The sequence below is a fragment of the Tasmannia lanceolata genome, unplaced genomic scaffold (genome assembly GCF_043159265.1).
Source record: "Tasmannia lanceolata isolate RefF3 unplaced genomic scaffold, GAP_Taslan_0.1 ptg000016l, whole genome shotgun sequence".
In the NCBI taxonomy this organism is placed as follows: domain Eukaryota; kingdom Viridiplantae; phylum Streptophyta; class Magnoliopsida; order Canellales; family Winteraceae; genus Tasmannia; species Tasmannia lanceolata.
The window spans coordinates 15,385,203-15,409,524 of NW_027518693.1; the positions used below are offsets into that span (position 1 = coordinate 15,385,203).

The 24,322-nt window shown below is 39.3% G+C and overlaps 1 protein-coding gene across 7 annotated transcripts; it reads left to right on the forward strand.

Moving 5' to 3' along the window:
• LOC143848293 (Mitochondrial substrate carrier family protein) lies at nt 1-24,322 on the forward strand. Of its 7 annotated transcripts, none has more exons than XM_077357199.1 (9): nt 1-103; nt 455-1,142; nt 4,069-4,144; nt 6,493-6,588; nt 18,795-19,311; nt 19,939-20,074; nt 21,656-21,926; nt 22,021-22,106; nt 24,109-24,322. In XM_077357199.1, the coding sequence occupies exons 2-7, from the start codon at nt 1,026-1,028 to the stop codon at nt 21,842-21,844; spliced, it is 1,131 nt and encodes a 376-aa protein (XP_077213314.1). In that variant the 5' UTR covers nt 1-103; nt 455-1,025; the 3' UTR covers nt 21,845-21,926; nt 22,021-22,106; nt 24,109-24,322. The 7 variants fall into 7 exon arrangements, with proteins under 7 accessions (XP_077213314.1, XP_077213310.1, XP_077213311.1 ...); XM_077357195.1 differs by having other exon boundaries at nt 22,012-22,106; nt 24,109-24,319; XM_077357196.1 differs by lacking the exon at nt 24,109-24,322 and adding an exon at nt 22,298-22,343 and having other exon boundaries at nt 22,012-22,106.

Sequence of the window (24,322 nt, forward strand, 5' to 3'; positions counted from 1 at the left end):
TAACAATAGAAGGGAGTAAGATGGTTTCATGATCATCCGCGATGACATGGATGAAGTAAAAGATGTGGGCGAGCCTAAGAAATGGACGATGGCCCAATCAAAGGTGTGTTTGCTTTTAGGGCATCTATGATTTAGAGTACCCTTTTTTATGCCACCAATATTAGTCTAATTTTCTTCGGGCAGTGATAAATCAACTCTCAAATATCTTAAATCGACTCCCCATGTGTCTTTCTCTAAGAAAGAGGAGAGCGAAAGACACATGGGGAGTGGAGAAAGAGGAGAGAGAGACACATGGGGAGTTGATTTAAGATATATGGGGATTGATTTATCACTCCCCTTTTCTTATATTCTAATAGCCTTTTTTCATGGGACAATCAAGCAACATTTTTAAAATCAACTGGAAGACTACTTGAAAACCACTTCACTACTATTTTATTACTCCTCGGTGACACAGGTAAAACAACCAAACAGATCCTTCACAAAATCGATGATGATAGGGGTGAAACTCGGGTCAGGTTGAAGCCAACCTGAAACTCTTTACCGTCAACCTGAACCCAACCGACTCTCAACCCAATGAAGGCTAACCGATCCAACCCAAAAAATTAATATCCCAGCCCAAAGCCAACCCGAACCCGACCTGATTTCCCAATTCGGGTTTGGCTGACCTGGTTATAGTGATAACTTTCCCCTTTAGGTTTTGTTCTCAAAAACCAGAACACAAAAATGGTAATTATATTTTTAAAATGTCGGGTTTTGATGCAGATCCGGGGGGGTCAAACGTACCTGACACCAAATACCCAACCCGAGCTCAAACCTCACTCGGGTTCAACTTCCTCAACCTAAACCCGAACCGACTCAGATACAACCTAACCCGTACTTTTTCCGGGTTGAACCCGACCCGAGTCTTCAAAGATATTTCCGTAGAAGCCCTACTCTTCTGAAATCAGCTTTAATTCTCGAGTATATTGAGAGAGAGAGAGAGAGAGAGAGAGAGAGAGAGTTTGGGTTGGACCTGGTTGTGGGCGATGGAGGAACTATTAAATCATCACATGTTCGCAACCCACGCCATTGCTGCTGCTGGGTCTGTCGCATTAGGCACGGCCCTCACTCATCCGCTCGACAGTCTGAAAACCCTAATTCAGGTAAGTTTCTGCCATAGTTCTTCTATTTCTTCGCTTTATAATGGAGGAGATATGTTCCGCTTCTGAATTGATTTTGCATTTGGTTACCGGAAACTCAAAATTTAAGAGCAATGGTCTCCTTTTTCCATTTCTTTCCCCAAAGAGAATTTGAATTTACAATGTAGAGGCAATAGATTTGGAATGGCAGGCATAAAATCAAACGGAGAGTTCATAAAATAAAAGACTTAAGGCTTATTGAAGTATCAGGGTTTTACCTACCTCAATTTTTTCTACATTTTTCTCTTCTTCTTCTTCTTCTTCTTTTGAATGGTATACGTCTTCTTTTTCTTCTTTATCCTCAATATTTTGGTGAAACATCAGTAGACATGTTCAAGATTCAGATAAGAAGAAGACACATTTTTTTTAGAACACAAAGTAGAGTGATATAATACAAAGCAAATGACAAAGAGGGGGGTAGAGGTTGCTCCTCACATATGACCTCTATGAACACCCAATTTAGCCATATTCCGCTAAATCATTTGCACATCTAAGAATACAACTAAACTCAAAAGGATGATTTCTTCAGGAGCCTCTAACTTCATCAATGTATCTGGCCAACCTCCAAGTACCCATAGCATTGCCTTTAAGCCAAGAGATAGCGTTGGAGGAGTCTCTTTCAATGTACAACACTCCTTGAATTTCTCTAGTGAAGATCCTAAGCCCGATTAGAAGAGAGTGGATTTCAGCTTCATTCGAATTAATGGAAGCAGGATTCTCCCTGGGAGCCTTCGATTCCCGCTTTCGATTCCCGTTTTCGATTCCCGTTTCGATTCCCAATTTCGATTCCTGCTCTGGCAACCGTGAGTAGGATTTGTCCCTGGGAGCCTTCGATTCCCGATTCCCGCTCTGGCAACCTTGGAATTAACTTCATTAGAAGACAGCAAATTTCTAAACACTCCTCCCACTCTCACTAGCCTTGTATTTCCATGCGAGCTCCTGTCGAAATTCAACTAGATTGCATTGGTTGGGGGAAGCTCTCCGCACTGTTTTTTTTCTTTTTGATTGGGGGGTGGGGGGTGGGGGGTGTGGTAAGTTCCCTTAAAATGTCCAGCATAGGTTCCCTTAAAATGTCGTTCCATTTTCTTGTGCAAGTCCTGAAAAACATAAAAAAAAATAAAAAATTCTTTCCTATGAATGTGGAATATACCAAATTATTTCCTATGCAGCAGCCGCTGGATAATCTGTGCTTTGATCTACCAACTCAGCACATTGAAGGAGACCTCTTTATCCTAAAAAATTATCTCATCCCCCCTCTGTCCATATGCTCCATTTGACTGCGGAGAAAGCATTTACCATAGTGGTCTCCCCAAAGATTCCAAATGGGCACATTGCTGTCCAGCGAACACACAACTCTGTACTCGTCCTTGGCATTACCCACATCGGACCAAACCATCTCATCACTCTTCTCCAAACCTTGCATGAAACAACTCTGTAATCGTCCTTGGCATGACCCTCATCAGACCAAACCATCTCATTCTCATCACTCTTCTCCAAACCTTGCATGAAAGGGGGCCAATGTATAATATGATGGTCGTCCATGGTTTCCTCGAAGTACTTGCAAAGGGTATACACTTGTTATCTAGGAGAAATTATCTTCTTTGATGAAGATCCACCGTGCTGATTTTCCTAAGCATTGCTGTCCGTGAGAAGCATTGGGTGCAGCGTGAGATCGGGGCCTCCCATATGCTGTTCTATCGACTGTTGGCCATGTCCTTTGCTGTGATGAACTTGAACATGGATCTATCTGAAAACATTCCTTTGGGATTTGGTAACCAGAATGGTTTGTCTTCTTCGACCAGTGGAAAATAGAATTTTTCAATAAGTGAGAGAAGACTGACCAAATAATCGAGCTAGGTTTTCTTAAGATTACAATAGTACTTCAAAGCCCATACTAACCTCCCCCACTCTCTCATAGCAAGAAGACACAACCCCCCATTTCCCCCTCACCAACCTATAGAAGGCCCAAAAAGGACTGACATAATAGACTCGAACCCACCCACACATCAACCCAAAATGTCACTCCATTCCCTTACATATGCCTTATTCATCACCTTTGATGGTCTGCTATCTTGATGGATGAAAATGGCCAAATGCTGTACACGTGGCACTGGCACACTTGTTTGGTGATCGAGGCCATTTATCTAACAGACTATCACAGGGGATGTAGTGGGTGCTTTCCCATGCTGAATAGAGATCCCATTCATGAGATTGAGGCATGCAAATAATCAATGTATTGGAGTCATTTTAAACATATGCATTATTCATCACCTTTGACCAAGGGAGTACCGGAGTAGTATCATCAGATGAGGGTGGGACCAAGGCCAATAGGCCGAATTTGTGATGGCCAATAATATGCATAGGCCTGATCACCATACAAGTGGCGGTGGTCCATATCGTACAACTCAGGAAACTGTAATCACCGAAAATAGATTTTTTGTTACGCTTCTACAACTTGGATACAATTGGCTTACTTATAGTTTCTTGAATTCATCATGAACAACCTACTGTACATCAGATCTTATGGCTGCAATCGTGGTACATGGATTATGGGTCGCTCAGGAAGTACGCTTATGTTTCTGGGAGCGAGTATGAATCCGAAGGCAATTATGCACTAGTCTTAATTCAAATATGCTTTGACTAATGTCTCAACAATGATTGTTTTGATTTTGCATATAAGTTTGTCTCCTTCCAAGTTGAATTTTATTCAACATTTTTATGTAAGGATTAAGAAGAGTTGCACATGAAACATCTTTCCTGAACCTTACTCATTAGGAGATTATATTTAAAGTTGATGGGGTTTCTCTATCAATGGATATGTTCTCTTACATATGAATGTCTGCATAATAATCTTTTGTTACAGCTTAATTTATTTTGAATTTTTGAACAGGTTGGTTCAGGTTCTAGTCAACAATTGGTCGCCGCTCAAGTGTTGGACAGAGTTAGATCTGTATCAGGGAGTTTTGGTAACTACATTCAATGATTAATTCTTTCACTTTTATTTTGTGTGGGTTTGCTGTGTTTTCTAAGTAGAGTGAAATGAGGAGCTTTCTGACCTTGCCATTGGTGACATATGCACTTGTGAAACACTTATGTTGGAAATACATCAATGGCCGCAAAATTGTGTATGCTTGATGGAAAAATTATTTGCTTGACCAATAATTTAAGTATTTGAAACATGGTATGTATTGGACTAGAATATGTACAAATACACAATTTGAAATCATCACATAAGCACGACAACCGTACATAATGGTTTAACAACATCGAATACTTAGTGACTCATGTTGTCACCATGCTTGGAATAATAGTGTGCATTATCAAAATATGGTAGTGTTGAATAAATAAACTGTTATAATTTATAAAAGCGGATTGAGGATTGATCGATATTTTGTTATACATCTTACAGACAGTCATCTATCTGATAAACATTTCCATATGTAGTATTTCTTTTCATTTCACCATATTTTGATATGACACCATTGTCTTCATTTTATAGCCTTTGTCAGCCACTTAAAAAGAGTAAAAATGAAGAGAGTGTTGTCATTATCAAAATATAATAATGCTGATATTAGCCCCATTATAAAGCCTACAAGATAGGGATTATAATTAGGTTTTCTTTTCTGTCCCCTTTACCAAATGGTGAAGAGAAGGCGAGTTTTCGATTGAAGAAGAAGAAAATAAGAAGGGATTACATTGCTGGTCACTTGTAGCGATTATAGAAGCTTGATGGCAGCTTGTGTTGTGAGGAGCGAAATGATGACGCTAAAGATAGTGGGAGACAAGACAAATCACAAAAAGGAGAAGAAAAAGATGGAGACGGAGAAGAACAATTGATTAATGATTCTCCAGGAAAAAAACAATCTATTAATGCTGGGCAACGACCTTATATGCATCCTTTGGGGTATTTCTTTTGATTTTTTCCTTTACAGTTGTTTTTTGCTTTTTTTAGAAAAAATCAACATTGTGATGATCACGGGCACTGTAAAGCAAATCTTTTTTGTTGTGTTTTGGTCTTTTGACTGTTTTGGTCAAAATGGCCGATACATCGATTTCATCGAAATTTCGATCGGCATACGGTAGTCAAACAATTCCATTAGAGTTTCGTGTTAGTGGATGTAGAATCGACTCGTTTCGGTGGAAACTTGAATCCATGTTTCTAACTATGTCTCACTTCATCACCTAGCTTCTCTTGGATTATATGTACACAATCTTTTGATCATACAACAGGTGAGGATAATGAATTTTTCATTTCCCTTCTTTATTTGATTTAGATACTCAGAATAGTTGGGGGTTCTTTCGTTGGTACAACAAGAAAAGAAAATGTACATGTTATTCTTTTGCTTATCGTCTATTATTTTGCACTTGCCCTTTGCCATGATAGTATTTCTAAATTGTTTTGTGAGACTTATCAACTCGCAACATTGTAGAACCACTTATAGTGTTTACAATCCTTTTTTATATTATTTTTACTCCATAATTTTGTAAATCAGGTTTTCATTAGTTCTAAGTGAGAAACCACACCTATCTCAACCTGTCATATCTTCTCCTACATGACCAGAAACCTTGTTTAGAGTTTATACTCCTTTAGTTTCTACATTTTGCTTCACAGGATCCAAAAACCTTCAAGGAACTCTGAAGTGACTTGAACTCACAGTAGAGGTGGATACCCATCAATTTTCAGTCTAAACTCTAAACTAATACACTCGATGTTAGTTGGCTATGAATGGTCTGAACTTTTTTTAGTTAAATTATTTACTGAATGATCTAAGCTTGTTGGTGTCGGCTTTTATAAGTTTTTTTTTAATGTGGCTTTTATGCATTGTTAAGACGCACCTAAGTTAGAATTTCTTTCCGAAACAGTTGCTTCTATTGTTGAGGTTTATACCCATCAATTTTCAGTCTAGACTAATACACTCGATGTTAGTTGGCTATGAATAGTCTGAACTTTTTTTAATTAAATTATTTACTGAATGATCTAAGCTTGTTGGTGTCGGCTTTTATAAGTTATTTTTTAATGTGGCTTTTATACATTGTTAAGACGCGCTTAAGTTAGAATTTCGCTCTGGAATAGTTGCTTCTATTGTTTAGGTTTATATTTTGATACTTTACATATGGAAAAATGTGATAGCTCTTATATGATAAAAGGAGATGAAACATGCAACTATGATGCCTATTTTGCAGGCTAAATTTAGAGATGCCCTTTTTCAAATTTTTTTCTTAGCTTCGTTTTGGTATGGGCAAGTTCTACTTTGTTTCCAAATGTATTATTATTATTTGGTTAGTGAATTATTCTCTTTTCATGATTTCTCAGGTTTGTATAGTGGGCTTGGATGGTCGATATTCGGTAGAATTTCGGGACTGGGTGTACGTTTTGGAATCTATGAACTTTTGACTGCTTTTTATAAAGGTATTCTCTCTGTTTTTGTGTGTTTTCACTTCTTTATAAAGAAATATGTAGCTTTTGCCTTATCTTTATGAAGACATGGTAAAGGACCTCATCTTTCAAAAGTATTAAGTGCATATGTATGTGTCTGTGTGTGTATGGAAAGTGTGTATTGTTCGTGCATAATCATCTTTATGGTGTATACAAGTCACAAGCATGGTTTAAAATTTCCACCAAAACTGACATGAAACGACTGTAATGTTTCTGTTTCCCTCCCCACTAAAACCAGTACCGAAATTGAAACGTATACCAAAACCAAAATCGTAAGTGTCTTATTGGTATATTATATGTTACATATTTATATTTATATGAATTGAATGTGAAATGCAATATATGTATTATGTTTACATGTTTGTATGAATTGCATGTGAAATGTGGTATGTGCTGAATTGTCAAACACGCACGACAACCCATGTCACTAGGTGTTTGATGTTGTTAAAACTATTATCGATGATTGCCTTGCTTATGTGATGATTTCTAAGCATGTATTTGAGGTTATTCTAGCATTTCTCGAACTTTCATATGAAATTATGTCATTTACATATGTTTCCGTGATTTTACAGCCGAAATTCTCAACTGAAACCAAAATGTTTCCATATCCGTGGGGACCAAAACGAAACCAAAATTTAAAACATTGGTCATAGGGGTGGTGAAATGGTCATTTACATGTGCTTTAGTCTTCTTGTAGTTATGTGTTTACCCATAGGGCAGTGGTGTGATTTCATTTATCATTCACTTAATATAAATTAGATAAGTCATAAGAGACAAGTTGTAGGGCACTCCAAGCCTTTCCTCACACTTCCGTAAGATTGCTTCTAGCTTTCTCTCTTCCCTTCTCCTTCTGTTCTCTTCTCAAATCCACTACAACTTGATATGGTAACATATGCTGATTCGTTAGAGTAAGGATTTGTTTTGCTGGTTTGTCAAGAAGGGAAGCTTTTCAAGGGAAATTTTTTTCGATGAGGAAGAAGAGATTCATCCATCCAGCTGTGGGGATGAGATTTGATCTGGTAGTCTAGTCTACATCTGTGTTTTGTGTCCAGATAGAACTTTCATGACTTTTGTTTTTTATGATCTGGTTGCCATGAGAATCAATGCCTTTCCTCTCTCTCTCTCTCTCTCTCTCTCTGTGAGATGTGTTTGAGGGAACATTAACTCCTCTTTTTACAATTCCGCCATGGAGTTTGGGTTTGCTAAAGGAATTTTGCTTGAGGATTGCAACACATCTCGAGCTGTTTATACGATCCGACTTGCATACCCTAAACTTATGTCGGATCATGGGACTATGATATAAGTTGCGTGCTTCCATCTAGAATCCTAGGATTTATCAGAAGTCCTTTTTGAAGGAGACCTTGTGACTGAAATTGTTATGATTTATGACCCCTCGAGCAATTTATGAGTGGTCTTTGTCTAGTCTATCATACAGGAATTTTTTGTCACTTTGGAATTGATCTTATTTGGGATAAAAGTGGTTCTTTGCATGCTCCCTATTGCTGGAATTTGTGCTATGTTATGTCCTATCCCAGTTTTCAACATCAAGCACTCGTACTCACATCATTATTAAGTGATCTGTCATGACTCCCTCAAGTGATTGATCTGATTCCATCTTCGTTAGGTTTGATGAAACTGATTATTTCCCTTGAATCCCATTTTTTTCATATTCTTTGGGGAAAAAAATGAATGATGGGAATGTTAGGTGGATTTAATAAACAAACATCTTCTAACAAGAAGATGATTTAGTGGAAGATGAACAATGCTATAGTGGTAGATGAACAATGATTTAGTGGCTAACATCCCTATTTACCAAATTTCCTTGTTCAAATGCCTATGAGTATAGTGAATCGTATTGAACAAATCCAAAGAAGATTCCTTTGGGGGGCTCTGATGAGAAGCATGGCATTCCTCTTGTGAGTTGGGAAAATGTTTGCAAGCCTATCAAGGGAGGAGGGTTGGGGATAAGGAGAATTAAGAAGTAAATTTAGCAGGTAAATGGCTTTGGAGATTTGGGGAGGAGGATCTTCAATTATGGGCTAAAGTTATTAAAAGCAAATATGGAGCAGGGCAAGGTCATTAGGAATCCGTTGACAGGTTCAGGAAACCGGGGGTAACGTTATGGCGTGACATTCTTCGTATGAGTCACATGTTTAAAGGAGTTAGATTCCGAGTGTATTCCGGTGATCGGATTAGGTTTTGGGAAGACTTATGGTGCTCTCCAATCCCCTTAAAAGATCTTTTTACGGACTTATTTGCGGTGGTGGTGCAGAAGGAGGCTTTGGTGAAAGACTGTTTTGAGTCTTTTGACAGTAGTGGTGATAGAATTTTATGGAGGCCGGCCTTTAGAAGGAATTTCTTTTAGAGAGATTTGGTGCCAGTGGCTAGATTACTTGAAATGTTAGAAGGGTGCTATGTGAAGCGGACTGGAATGGATAAAAGGGTATGGATCTGAGACTCTACCGGGGTGTTCACTGTCAAATCCTTCTACTACAAACTTTTGCCTTTCCCTGTGCTCTTAAGAGAAGCCGTAGTGTGGAAAATCAAAGCACCGCCCTCCGTCAGGATCTTCAGCTGGGCAGCCGTTTGTGAGCGGATTCTAACTGTAGACTTTAGAGGAGTCGGTCAATCAAATATTCATCCATTGTAACTTGGCAAGGGAGGTGTGGGGTAAAATTCTCACCAGGTTCGAGATTTCATGGGTCTTTATAGTACAACTATCAGATCTATTGGAGGGTTGGTCAGCAGTTCCATGGAAGAAGAAAAGCAAAACTCTATGGTATATCTCTCTTCTGGCTACCTTGTGGGTGCTATGGAGAGAGGAATATAGAGTGTTTGAATCTGTAGGTAAGTCGTCCCACTTCTTATTCATCAAAGCGATTGCCCTGTCCATATCATGGGCTCGGATCCTCCCATCCTTCAGTTTTGTATCGGCCTACGATCTTTGGGAGGGATGGAAGGAAATTAGTACCGAATGGACCATTAAATTTGTTCAGAATTGGGATCCACCTCCTCCAGGGCTTCTAAAAATGAACTTTGATGGATCGAGTATGGGAAACCCAGGTTCGTTGGGTTCGTTGGGCATTGGAGATGCCCTTGGAAATTCGGGAGATGTCATTTGGGCTTTTACAGGGCCAATCGGGGTTACTGATGCTAGTGAGGTGGAGGTTCGAGCCGTTCATCAAGGGTTAAAAAGCTTAGATAGAGATTGTCTAGATAGGGTGATTGTGGAAGGAGATTCCCTAAACGTCATCCAATGGCGTAGGGGCTCTTCGGTCCCCCCTTGGAGATTTGCCCCCTATTTTGATGAGATTCAGGATAAAGTTGAAGGATCTTCGATTAACTTCATGCATGTTCAGAGGTTGGCCAATATTGTGGCGGATCATAAAATAGCGAGAGACGATGTAGTTAAGTCGGGACTCGAAATGTTTGATTTCCTCCCTCCTTGATTGATCGGGTCCTTGTTTTCCTATAAGATTTGTTTTATTTTTCTTGTGCTCTTGTAAAGTTGGGGCTGACCATCTCGGTCTGCTGTGCACGAATTCATGCTTTCAGTCTCAGCTCTTTCCCTATCCATAAGGGAATAAGCTGTACCAATATTGTGGCGGATAAAATAGCGAGAGATAGTGTGGTTAAGTAGGGACTCGAAATGTTTGATTTCCTCCCTCGATTGATCGGGTCCTTGTTTTCCTATATGATCTGTTTTATTTTTCTTGTGCTCTTGTAAAGCTGGGGCTGACCATCTTGGTCTCTCCCTTTTATTAATAAAATTTGCAACCATTCAAAAAAAGAAGAAAAGAACAATGCTAGGGTCACTTGGGTTTTGAATTAAGTAGTACCTCCTGTTGCCTTGAATCTTTGATCATATAAGATTTATCAGGAGGCTATCAAAGCAGATTTCTTTTGGGGCGTGATATTTCTCACTATTCGTAGGGTTTACTGTCTGTAACCCTACTGTGCATATATATTGACAAAAAATGGACTAATTTGTGAAGGTATAACATGTCCATTTTACCTCCACAAATCGTAGGGCTGGGATGATCCTATGGATCTGATTTTTTGTGGACACCTTATCTATGTGAGGGCCTTTCAAATGAATGGTTTGGATCACCCAAACAATGTGGGCCCCCACTGTATTTTAAGCTAGTGTGTAGATAACTTATCTACACTAGTGTAGGAACCCTTTTCTCATATATATATATATATATATATATATATATATAGAGAGAGAGAGAGAGAGAGAGAGAGAGAGAGAGAGAGAGAGAGAGAGAGAACACTTCCTGCACTTGAGCGCAGATAAGCTTATATGTGCTCGAGTACAGGAAACATGGTGGGCCCACATTTTTTGGGTGATCCTAAGCATTCATTTGAAAGGCCCCATCATGTATGGGCTGTGTACCAAAAATCAACTCCATTGGATCAACCTAACCCTTCCATTTGTGGGGTGAAAAAATGGGCAGATTTGTGGACAAACAGTATCTGAGCTCCCTAAGGAGACTCTCATCTTCTCCCTCACTTCTTCTTCTTCTTCTTCTTCTTCTTTTTCTCTTGAGTCCATGCCACTCTAACATGGTATTAGAGCTGATCTTGGAGTAGTGAAGTAGAAAACAAAATGGAGACGAGAAAAACACAAACAAAAATTTAAAGCCCCCACCCTAGCCGCTCCTCCAACATCTTCTCTGATCGCCTTATCTCTTCCGGTCACCACCCTCTTCCCTTCGTCACCCCTACTATCATCGTCGCACCTCCGTCCTTTCCATTTGTCGCCGCCCCACCACCCTCTTCCCTCTCCATCATCCAGTTGTTATCGCCCCACCTCCTTTGTTACACCTTCTCTCTCCACCTCCCACTACCCCGCCAAAACTCTAATCCTTCACCTTCACCTTCACCTTCACCCTCCACCTCCACCTCCACCTCCACCTAGGGGTGTAAACGAGCCGAGCCGAGCCGCCGAGCTCGGCTCGGCTCTTTAAGCTCCAAAGCTCGGCTTGGCTCGGCCAGGCTCGCGAGCCTTAACGAGCTTTTGTTATATTAAGTTCACACCGCTCATCTTCCCTGGACAGCCCTATCTAGTGTAATTCGACTACTCTTTTTACACTACGGGGGGTGGTCCAAGTAACAAATGGGGTTCCAAAAAAGAAGTGACATATTTTGCCTCTCCCTTTCACTCCCTGGACAACCCTTTTAGTGTATATTTAAATATATAACATATATATTTAAATATATTAAATGCTTAACGAACCTTAACGAGCCGAGCCGAGCCTGGCCTATCTTGGGCTCGGCTCGTTAAGCCTAACGAGCCTGGACAGCCGGCTCGACTCGGCTCGTTAAGGATTCGAGCCGAGCTCGAGCGAGCTTCCGAGCCCGAGCCAAAATTGACACCCTTATCTCCACCTACCCTATCTGCTGCCCTCATACACCACCTCCTTCCACTAACGTATAGCACCAACCCCGTAACCCCCCCCCCCCCCCCCCCCCCGCGCGGCCCCATCCTATTCCACCACCACGACCCCTCCAACCTACACTCCCTGTAACCCAATCCCCACCCAATTCCGTAACCTTGCACTCCCATAGCCATATCCAAACCCAATCCCCATCCCGTAACCCTACCCTATTCCGAAACCTCACCACCTCTCTGGTTGTCGTACCCCACCCACTCGATACTTCTCCCTTATTGCTGTATACTCCACCAATCCCTAATCCTAGCACTCTGCAAATCCCGTCTTCCCACACCCTCTTTTGCCTTTGGTTCAACCCCCCTTCTCACTTGATCTGGAGATCAGTTGGCAGATGTGTTCACTAAACCATTGGCCAAGTCCAAATTGAGAGATATTTGTAACAAGATGTGTTCACTAAACCATTGGCCAAGTCCAAATTGAGAGATATTTGTAACAAGCTGGGGTTGTATGATATATACACTCCAGCTTGAGGGAGAGTGTTAGAAGGGTATTTTAAACTTTGTACATGTAACCCTATTGCGTCCGCGCGCACACATATATATCATATTTCATAGGAGCTCCCTAAAGAGACTCTCATCTTCTCCCTCTCTTCTTCGTCTTTTTCTTCTTCCCTTGAGGCCATGTCCATGTTACTCTAACATTATTGATTATGGATATGGAGATTTGTGATTAGAAATTCAATATAGAAGAAAGCTAGAATGTTGTATCAAGGAAGGCACTGTATTCACAGAACTATGAAGGGTGATGGACAGATTGCAACAACTGTTAGTTTGGTCATGCACTTTATCTTACATGCAGGAGTGAATGTTTGGGAAAAAAGAAAGCATTCAATGATATCTTCTTTGATGCTCAAAGCAAACTAAAACAACTGGTCTCAGAAGAAGCCCCAAGAATCCTACACACCACTGCTTTGAACAAACTTGATATACAACGAATCCATCTAATCAAGAAACATACTTAGGAAACATACCTCACGTGTATATCTCCATGCAAAATCCCTTTTGTCTAGTGTCTCACTACTCTGCAATTCTAAAATAATCAACAAAACACAAAAAAAAGGGGAAAAAATTTGCAAGGAATGGAAGTAAAATGAAAAGGAAAGGTAGAAAATAAGGAATTTTACTCACCTTTTGACTAGATATTCATGCACCACAAAATTCACCACTAAAAAATTGCTCTTGATGAGTGAAATCTTAGGTAAGCGACGTATATCAATTCCGATGAACTTTGAGAATTGAATTTATTTTATCAAATAAATCATGAATATGAATGTTTCTAGGCCGTTATTAAAGATCTGATCGAAAAATTAGAACAACTTGCCAGACAATAGCTAAGAAAAAAAAAATTCATGTGCGCCTGGGTTCCTAGATAAATTCGAGGTAAAAAAAGGGGCTAAGAGGAAAAAGAGAGGAAGATGAAGATGAAGATGATGTCAAGTCATCATGCTCCTTATGCCCCGGGTGATACACATGCTACAATGGCCGGGACAACCGGTTGCTATCCTGTGAGGGGGAGCTAACTCCAAAAACCGTTCCTCAATTCGGATTGCAGGCTGCACCATGTTTGGATTCCGCCAATTGGATACAATCAAGTGTAATCTGGTGGAATGAAAAAAGAAACAAATCAAATCTGAGTAGGTGGAGGTTAATAGGGAAAGGATACAAAATTAATAGGAAGAAAAGAAAAGAAAAGGTGGGTAGAAAAACTTATTGGAGACAAAAAATCACTCATTTGCTTATATTAATGAATGGGCATTATAGATTCCCCATCCACCAAACTTAAGGTTTATAATAGGTCAAGTTAAAAAATTCAATTTTAAAAGTCATGGTACCGCGACTTACCATGACATCAGTGAGGCATATGCCTCCAACTTGAGACATACACTTCAGTACATCTCAATACAGCTTAGGCCTTATGGCATATGCCTCGCAGGAGTCTTGCCTATCTCCCTTTTAAAGTAAATCCTTTAATATTAAAAACAAATAAAATAGGGGAACCCGAAAAATACAGTTGCCAATGTATAGTTTCTCTTCTCATCCCATGGCAAGATTCACAGAAATGCAAGCACAACATAAGTGGATGGAGAAAATTCGGGCTGGAAATACCATTTCCCTATACGTGTGTACACACACACACACACACACACACACACAAACACTCATATAGGTGTGCCGGTGTGGCTATATATACCATTTGGCTATATATATATATATATATAATATTGGTGTGGCTACGTGACTTGGTGTTGCCACTGCTTGCGTTTGTCATTGCCACCCTTCTCTTTTGTGTAGATATTATTTGTGTATGTTCAACTTACTATGAGATGTGCAAACCAATTAAAAAATTCTAAATAGAAGAAATGAGCAAAAACTAGGAGAAAGGTGGGTGACATGTCATTTGCCTATATACACACAGTAAGCTGATATTGTCACCCACTTTTTTTTGGTATCTTTCTACCCATCTCTTTATTGGTAATTTGAGTTTTACTATGAGGACCGAAGGGGTCCCCACACGTGCAAGGCGTAACTTGGGTTTCTTGGTTAGATCAATGGCACACTATTGCGAATTGGTATTGTGGTGAAAAAGTTCTCAATACAGTTCATGATAATTTGCCAAGACTAGCAAATTATGTCAACGTGAAACGTAAACAGTTCTCAAGTCCAGATGAGGAGAGGAAAATATTTGATTTTCTTTTTTGAATGGTTGCAATTTCATTCAAAGAAAAGAGGAAGACCGAGGTGGTCCACCAAGGGATACAACTAAGGAAAGCAATGATAATAAAATACAGTAAGAAAGAAGAGAAGAGAAGATAAAGTCAAGAGGGTAGGAAATTAAACATCTCTAGCTCCATCTTCCCCACACCTTCCCTTGCAAGTCTGTCTGCCTCACTATTGGAGGATTTTCTAATGTGTTTGAAAGTTATATAAGACCCAAGCACGCGACCTGAGATCTCGCCAAAAAAATGGGCAAATCTCCACGGGGAGACCATCGATCCGCAAAGCCAACGTATAACATTCTTGGAGTCACCCTGCACAATCAGCTTATCCAAACAAGCTTTGTCCAAACTTTTTATCCCCTAATAGACTAGACTGCTCCAACCTCCGCTTCACTAGCATCCTCCAACCCAAGAGAGCCAGATTAGGCCCAAATGAAGAATACCTCCTATACCAGCTGGACCTTGATTACCGAAGCTTGAACCGTCAATATTAAGCTTAAGCAATCCAAAAGGAGGGGCCTCTCATGCTTGCACCATATGAGGACGTCTCTCCATACTGAAGCAAACCTCCCCCCAGCCCTCCTATAGATCAAAGGTCGACACAAACCGAAATTAGGGGAGAATTCTCGTCCAGGAGAGGGGAGAATTCTCGCCCAGGAGATAGACAAGGCTATCACTTGGATGAATAAATAATATGAAGATTTAGTAGAACCATCAAACACCCTGTGGTTTTTTTCTTTCTGAAGAACCCATAGAGCTGCTAGAAGGCAAATGAACCAAAGAACCCATAAAGGAAAATATTGATTTTGACACCCAGCTTCAACTTTCGACTTTCTTATTTCGAGATCCATATATTTTCTGCTTTCCATATTTTAGTCTTGATTTTCCTCCTAGAGGGCGAGCCTTGGCGCAACGATAAGGTTGCTCCATTGTGACCTGGTGGTCACGAGTTCGAGTCACGTAAACAGCCTCTCTGAGAAGCAGGAGTAAGGCTGCGACATCTAGCCCAGACCCCGCAATGGTGGGAGCCTCGTGCACTGGGCCGCCCTTTTTTAGTCTTGATTTTCCTCCCGTATATTTAGTCACTTGAGGATTTGAATGATTTTCTCAGTACAATGAAAGAGGTAGCCAAAGTGAATGAAACCAGCCCACCCATTGTATCAGGTTCGATATGATAGTTATGATCTGTGAACCAGAACCGGAACAAGAACCAAGCAAACCGGTGAACCAGTAACATAGGTATAAGCCCTATCAACTTGCAGTTTGGGTGGTTCGGTCACCATTTCCTTTTCTTTTCTTAAATAATTTTTTTTTAAAACAAAAAGGAAGACAAACTTGTAGGACAAAATTCAAAAAAATAAAGAAAGAAAGAACGAAAGAAAAGGGAAATGTTATCAGCACTACTGTATTTTGATGAGGGCACTCCTCACTTTATGAAAAATACGGTATGGCCCGCACCATAGGATGATCCAAACCGTCCATTAGATGGGTCACGGCCTAAATAGATTGTGCCTCAAAAATCATTTCGATAGGTTGATCCTAACCCTCCGATCTGAATGTTAGAGGGTTGATCCTAACCCTCTATAGATTGGAGGGTTAAGGTCAACCTATGGAAATAATTTTTCGGGCACAACCTATTTAGGCTGTGGCCCATCTAATGGACCGTTTGGATCATCTTATGGTGCGGGCCATACCGTACTTTTAATAAAGTGAGGAGTGCCCTCATCAAAATACAGTAGTGCTGATAACATTTCCCAAAGAAAAACTTGTAGGAGAAATACACATCTGCAAACCAAGTATTTGCAAAATCACAGGGGAGAGTACCCACCAAATTGATTATCTGCAAAAAAATCATCTGCAAAGTCAAAAGGTTGACATTCATTATTTGAACAATTTTGTGTAGATGAATAGTGACTCTCTGCACCATCAAATGAGAGAACAAAGAAAGTTGGGAAAATCTATATTCATATCTTTAACTGCTGTTTAGCTGAAAATAGTGGGATTTTCCTTTTCTAGAGTCTAGACTGGCATCAAATTGATGTTGAATCAAAGCTCGTTTTCATCTTTTCTTTATCAAAAAGAGAAGTGGTCCTTAGCAAAATGAAAGGGGCAATGAAACTAGGGTAAAATCCATGGATTATACTGCTTCTTACAGAAAATCAAAGGATTTAGTTTTAATTGACTTCAATTAGGAACAGTAGGAGCTCGATTTTGACATAATTGGAGTTGGTGTCAGGAAATGAAATCAAAATCGTTTAACCATTCAAAAAAAAAATAAAAATGAAATCAAAATCGTTTTCCATATTTTTTTTTTACAAAAAGGAGAAGTGATCCTTGGCAAAATGAAAGGGGGGAATGAAACTAGGGTAAAAATCCATGGATTATTCGCTGGTTTAAAGGAAATCGAAGCATTTAGTTTTAATTGACTGCAATTAAGAACAATAGGAGCTTGATTGCAATGGATTTCAAGTCGTGGTTACAATTCCTCCATAAAATTGAGAATACTCTTGTTGTTTTGAGGCGTCTTCTTGATGATTGGGATTGATGGGCTGGAAGAGGTTTTTCTTATTAGGAGTTTCGGGAAAAAAACCCATTTGTTGAGGGTGAAAAAGATAGATTATCAAAAGTGGGGCCAAGGTATAGAAGATAGATTTTATTTAGTCTGTAAATAAAACCCTCCCATTTTCAGAAAAAAATGTAAATAACGCCCCACCCCCCTCTCTCCCCCGGCGCCGCGTTCGCGCGCACACACACATCACAAAAACACTCACTCGCATTTGTATTTAACACCCGATGTTTCTATTATATGTCTACTTTTACATTAATGTGGATAATAGATTTAATGCTTATTCTGCTAGCCTGTATAACTTCCAATCATGGGCAGATCTAGGGGGGGTCAAGGGGGGGCAGCTGCCCCCCTAAGATTCTGAAATTTTTTCATGAGTACTGGTTTATATAGGCAATTGCACCCCCTCCCTCTCTCTAATGCCCTCCCCTTTCTCTCTTGACCGACTAAAGTCTTCATTTCTTTATTAGTTTCTGACCAAGTACAAAGTGCCAAAAGAAATTCTGCATTAAAGGCAAAAGGCAAAAGTAAAGATATAGGTAATGATGAGGTTTGAGGGCAAAAGTAAAAAAGATACAGGTATTTTTGCATTTTGTGAGGATATGAGTTCACTACCTTGTCTTTTGTGCAGGTGTCACAACACAAAGAATTTCATATTTACCTTGCAGAACGAAATCCCCTTTTGCTAGAGATTTTATATGTGTAAATTTGTAGCCCATTGGATTGCCTATTATAGAAACCTCTATAGATCGGAGGGTTAGGATGATCATGTGGAGATGATTTACACGGTGTAGCCTATTTATGTTGTAGCTCAACAAATGAACAATTTGGATTATCCTATGAAGTGGGCGTCATAGTACCTTTTTAAAAAATATAGTACTTCACGTTCACCGCAACATGTAAAATTTTAGGAATTATTGAAAATTTCAAAGTAAAAAGCAAATTTATTATATTTTATTCTAGGGGGGCTTGGAATTTATTAAATAACTAGCACTTGGGCAATGCTATGCACGGGTGAAAAATAGTGGACCCCACCCATGGTGTAAATAGTGGGCCCCATTACCTCAAAATATGAAGTGTAGTGTAAAGCGGTGAGCTCTTAACGTGTTACAACAGACATCCTCTTTGCTCCCACCCTCAAACAAATTTGCCCCCCTTCAAGAAAATTCCTGGCTCCGCCCCTGTTTCCAATCAAGGATTTAAATTTCGGTTTCGGCTTCGGTCGAAATACGGAATTTCAGACGAAATTCGGTAAAAAAAAAGCAAATTTCATTATGGGGCCGAAATCTTGGGAAAAATTAAAAAATTTGCATTTTCCAAAATTTTTGCTGAAATTTGGTATATTGGTCGAAATTTCGGTTTCAGTTGATTTCAGTTTCGGTTGAAAAATTAAACCATGCTTCCAATACAGTATGAACTGTTTACCGACATTTTTCAGATGGACGCAATGAAGATTATGTCCATGTCTCTGAGGCTCTTCTGGCAGGCATTGCAGCTGGTGCACTAGAAGCTCTTGTAAGCACTCCTTTTGAATTTTGTAAGCTTCGTGCACAGGTGGCCTCGGCTTCTCACTTGCCAACCTCAAGCACTGTTAAGGAAATACTTGGAACTTCTCCCATTATGTCAAAATTACAACGTGGATATGCTCCTGATACAAAGGCGTGGGAGAATACTGTTGGTCTTCTGTCAACCCTATCAAACAAAAATTCCAAAATAGTTGGCGCTCTTAAAGAGTACCCATGGATGATGACTGGATCTGGAAGAACACCATTCATATATGAAGTTAAAGGGCCTTTAAATATCATTTCCTTGGAAGGATGGCATGCATTGTGGAGAGGTCTTCGAGCAGGAATAGTTCGAGATTGCATTTTTGGTGGGGTTTTCTTTTCAAGCTGGCAATTCCTTCACATCGCAATGCTTGACTGGAAGGCAATCGATATGGACCCGCAACCCAGGTTCACAACTCATTATACCATTGTTTGTTCATAATTTTATTTCTTTACATACTCATTATAATGCGTATCCTAATCATTGAAATTTGTTTTAATGAATGCTATATAAAACTTTCATGGGAGTCATGAGGTTGGAATTCATACCACAGGAACTCCTTCTCTACTTGTCTTATTTTTTTTCTCTCTTCTCCAAATCAAATCCCGAAACTTGGGTCTTCTCCAAGATTTCTTCATCATTTTTTACTTAAACAGTTAACATGCAGAAATGCGGTTCCTTTTAGTATGCAATGGGGTGATTATAGTGTTCTATTTCGGAGAGTTGAATTGGTTGACATTGACATTTTAGTTTAGTATCCGTTGGTTTGTTTTATATGGTTGTGCACCAAACGTGTCAGTTGTCACCATTCTGAAAGCCCTTCCTGAATCATTGTGATATCATTTCTGCTATATCTCACTGCCCATTAAATTTCTCAATTATTAATATAGATCTACAACCCTCCCATTGGATTTAGCAATGGGAAGTGGTGCTTATTTAGAAATGAATGTCAAGGAATTCCTCAGAAAAGGAAACTAATATGTTCCTGTTATTTTCCCTCTTTTTTCTATCTTCCTGATGTTTTTTTTTCTCAGTTCTGCGGAAGAAATTGGCCCTGTTTCCCCTTTGGCTGCTAGTATTGCGGCTGGATTTTCTGGTTCAATAGCCGCTGCCGCTTCTCATGGTTTTGATACTGCCAAAAGTCGATCACAATGTATTGTAATGCCCAAGGTACTTAAATGCTTTTTACTGAAAGATGTACAATCTGTAGCATGATCAGTTTTGTCATGTAACGGGTTACAAACCCTGATTGTATAGTATTGGATTGAGGCCATCACCCTACTCACATCCTGGCCTCATTACAACATTTCAATCTTGAGCATTATTTTTGAATGGAAAGGTTACTCACACCTTGCGATGTCTTGTATGCCATTGTACCTTTATTTTTATCACTTCCATGAAGCCGTTAATCCTGAAGTGCAAAGTGAGATGATTTTGGTTGACTGTTTTCAATCTCAAGTGCATAGTGATATGATTTTGGTTGACTGTTTTCCTATGATTTAGCCGACACTTTGAATTTAATGCTGACGGACGTACACACGTCGACACTCCTTTCAACACTTGCAAATTTTCTGCTAGAAGTATCAAACTTAATGTGGGTGGGTCAACATGTTTTTTGTATCTAATCAAGTGTGAGATTCCATTTTTATTATTGAATATTGTGTTTACCTCTTTTATTATTAACTTTTATCATATACTCTTCTTTTAGCTCTTTATTGGCTAGTATTTATTGTTATATCCACTCCCCTAAACCTCAAACCGCAAACAAACTCTTATTCCAATATTATATTCATTGTATCCTATTGGTCTCTTTTTCTCGCTGCATATTAGAGACTAAAGAGAATTAGATTGAATTGATGAATGCGCTGTTATCTGATTATCTCATGTTTGTTTTAAATTGTATTTGCTTGATCCTAATATTTATTAGTTTGTTAAATGAATACCGTATTTATATTGTTGCAAATTATTATAGTAATAAATAATTTTATATGTATCTACGTGTATGGATGTGTCCCAATTTCTAGATTTTTAGGGTTGCCATGTCAGACACCATGTCTTCGTGTCGGCAAATCATGATGATATATACTTTATGTTTTAGCCATATAGGTACCTAATGAGCTTAATTACCTAGCGACATTGAAGTTGATGCTTCAACCTACCTGTATGAGCTTCATACTTTTGACTTACATATCATTACCTAGCCACATTGAAGTTGGATACCGGTTTCATTTTGAGTAAAAATGAATTATCCAATACAATATTCAATTTTGAGCAAAGTATTATGTTCATTTTTACATTCAGTGACGAGGTTGTATTTGTTCCTTTCATCACTGGAGTTGTTGCTTCGTGGAGCGTTGCTTTTTGGGTCAAATTGGATTTGATGATTTATTATCCTTTTATCTTTCCTGCCTGTTGCACTCACAGGTTGCTACATTGTGTCCTCTATTCTTGTAGCTTGAAATTCATTTCCTGGCATATTTAGCACCTGATGTTCCAAAGTTTTCTTTTTTGTTCGAATTTAATCTTTTTATAATGAGGCTGTAGGGTGGGGTCATGCGGTAATTTAAATGTACCCAAAGCCAGTTTGTTTGGGCTTCGGAGTTCATTTACCACCAGGGGTTTGCAAATTTTTTTTTTCTTCACCTGTATTTACAAAACATAAATCAGGATATGGAACAAAGACTAACTAGATGATTAGTCTCAAGGATGAATATACATATGTTGACTATTGTTGTTGTTCCCTTTCCCCAGTATATCTCCATGGAGAGGAGGCTTCTCAGATGGAAACCACCAGGATTTTGGCTTGAGAGAGTTGCGGGGATTTCACCATCGGATAGAAATATTCTGTTCCGTGGTATTTCATTGCGGATGGCCCGCTGTGGACTAGCATCCTTCACAATTGTTGGGAGTTACTTCTTGGCACTTGATCATCTTCTTTAAGCATCCTTTACAATTTTTGGGAGTTACTTCTTGGGCGTTGATCATCTCCTTTGAAGATGCATTACATGCAGGAATATTTGAGGTATGTCATGAACAATATTGGTTGACTGTCAGTTCATATGGAATCCCACCAGTATCAAGTCAGTGAGGTATTTTTTGTGTGCAAGGTTTTGCAGAATCTATTTTGGCTGGGTTTGAGGCACATTAATCACCAAAATCTTTTAGAAGCCAATCAAACATTAAAAAAAAGGAATTGATGGAGGTAAACCTCTTCTCCTCATCCAAATTTTGGGTTACAATGTTCTATTGCGGTTGATAAAGAGGGAATAATTCATTAGTTTTTATTTTAGTTTTTGATAGTCATGAATGAAATATAGAATGGATACCTTTACATTATCAGAGAAAATAATAGAGGTTAAACAAATGAAAGTTCAGAACAACACTTTTTTCCAGGTTGATTGTATTGAAGAGCTGATGAAATGTAATTTATCTTTTTCTCTTTTACGGCTTACAAGTTAGGAAAGACTAACATGCTCCATAGAAAGAAACATCAACCAAATCTTCTCCTGTTGTAAGTATGTCTTCATGGGCTTCCTGCGGAGGACGTGAAGTCGTGAACCACCATTTGAAGTTTGTCCTTGGGCGGAGCCGAATTTGAGTTATGTATTTCATTTTCCCAACTGAAAACAGGTAGCCCCCTTTACTTCAACCAATCAGGGCCCTCAGACTACCTTCATATGGTACTCCTCTCTGTAGCATTATATATATTCTTCTTTCTCTATCTTTAAAAATAACAATTATTCCAGTTTTTGGGGAATTTTGTTCATACAGGATCCTTGCATCTATCATTCCTTGAATACTATACAAAGGGAATTTTAGTCATTTTATAGTGTGGCCTAGTTATAATACACTGTTCATACTAATTGGTCTTTCACAATGGCAACAATAAACGAGGCTTTCCTAAGGTCCGGTTCATTTTGGATTAGGGAAAAATACATTTCGACCACCTGTGGTTTTTGACACATTCAACTTAACCCCTAATGTTTCAAAAGTTACAAGTAGACCCCCTGTGGTTTCAATTTGTGTAAGGTAGACCCCCCCAGTTGATGGTTCGTCCACAGATTGAAGGGTTAGGATGATCCTATGGAGCTGATTTTTTGGGCACACTCTATCTATGTCAGGGTCCATCAAATGAACGCTTTGGATCATCCAAACAATGTAGGCCCACTGTGTTTTTGGTAGTGTTTGGATTCGGGTATGGGTTTGAGCCCACATTGTTTGGATGATCCAAAGCGTTCATTTGACGGGCCCTGACATAGGTAGGGTGTGCTAAAAAAATCAGCTCCATGGGATCATCCTAACCCTTCAATCTGCGGACGAACCCTCAACTGAGGGTGTCTACCTTACACAAACTGAAAACCTTTTAAACATTAGGGGTTAAGTTGAATGTGTCAGAAATTACAGGGGGTCTTAGTGTGTTTTTCCCTTTGAATTATAAGAACTCATTTTGAATCCAAAACTGATTATTGGGCTCAAAATTTGCGTTTGATTTTGAGTCGAATAATCACTTTTAGACTCAAATTCCAAAACAAATAGAGTCTAGATTGAGCTGGAGTTTGTGAATGGGGAAGATAACCAATGGATAAGGCCGCTTTGTTTTGGATTGTGAGATTTAGTCCAAAACGGATTATTGGACTCAAAATTAAACTCAATTTCGAGAATTGATTTTGAGTCTAGAACTGATTTCGGATGCATGGAACTTTTTGGTTTATGGCCTATGCGTTGTAAAGCCTAATAGATGAATGGCGATGTGATTAGATCTGTTCATGCGATGATTGGCGACCACAGGTCTTGTCAATTGCCGTTAACCTCGCCTTGACCGATTGATCCTGTTCACAATTCTGCCAAGAACAACTAAACCATCGATTTTTATAGCCCTTCATCTTACGGATGGGATGTCCATTCATGTGGGTAGCTTCATTATGATCTGAACGGTCTGGATTACATACATATATCCTCGACATGGGACCCATAAATTAATCCTTAGGCCTGGTCCAGATGGGGAATGCCGCATGTTGTTGGGTTGAGTATGAGCTCATTCATGTAAAACTATCACATAAAGTTCCTCGAAAAGGACAGATTAAAACCATGCACGTCTTGTTCTATTCTCATACACTTGGGATGAATGGGTTCTTGATATTAACGTGCGTTAGAGAAAGAGAAGATTGATATAAGTTTTTTCTTTCTTTCTTTCTCCATCGCAGAAAAGCCAAGAGCAGCTGAGTTTGATCTTCTGCAAAGGGATTACAGTAGTGGGAAAGGGTGCTCAGCTTGTCTAAAGATTTCTTTCTTAATGCCCAAACTACTTCTAGAATTGGAGATTGGGTGGGTTGGTTTTAAAGAATCAGATTTCTGTAAACCAGAGCTGTAACAAAACCTGATACTGTTTCTTATGAATGTGAGAGTTAGAACCATTGA

Coding starts and splice junctions, on each gene's coding strand:
- LOC143848293 (XM_077357199.1), top strand. CDS start 1,026: ATGGAGGAACTATTAAATCATCACATGTTCGCAACCCACGCCATTGCT. Junction 4,145..6,492: donor ATCTGTATCAGGGAGTTTTG/GTAACTACATTC, acceptor ATGATTTCTCAG/GTTTGTATAGTGGGCTTGGA. Junction 20,075..21,655: donor AATGTATTGTAATGCCCAAG/GTACTTAAATGC, acceptor CCCTTTCCCCAG/TATATCTCCATGGAGAGGAG.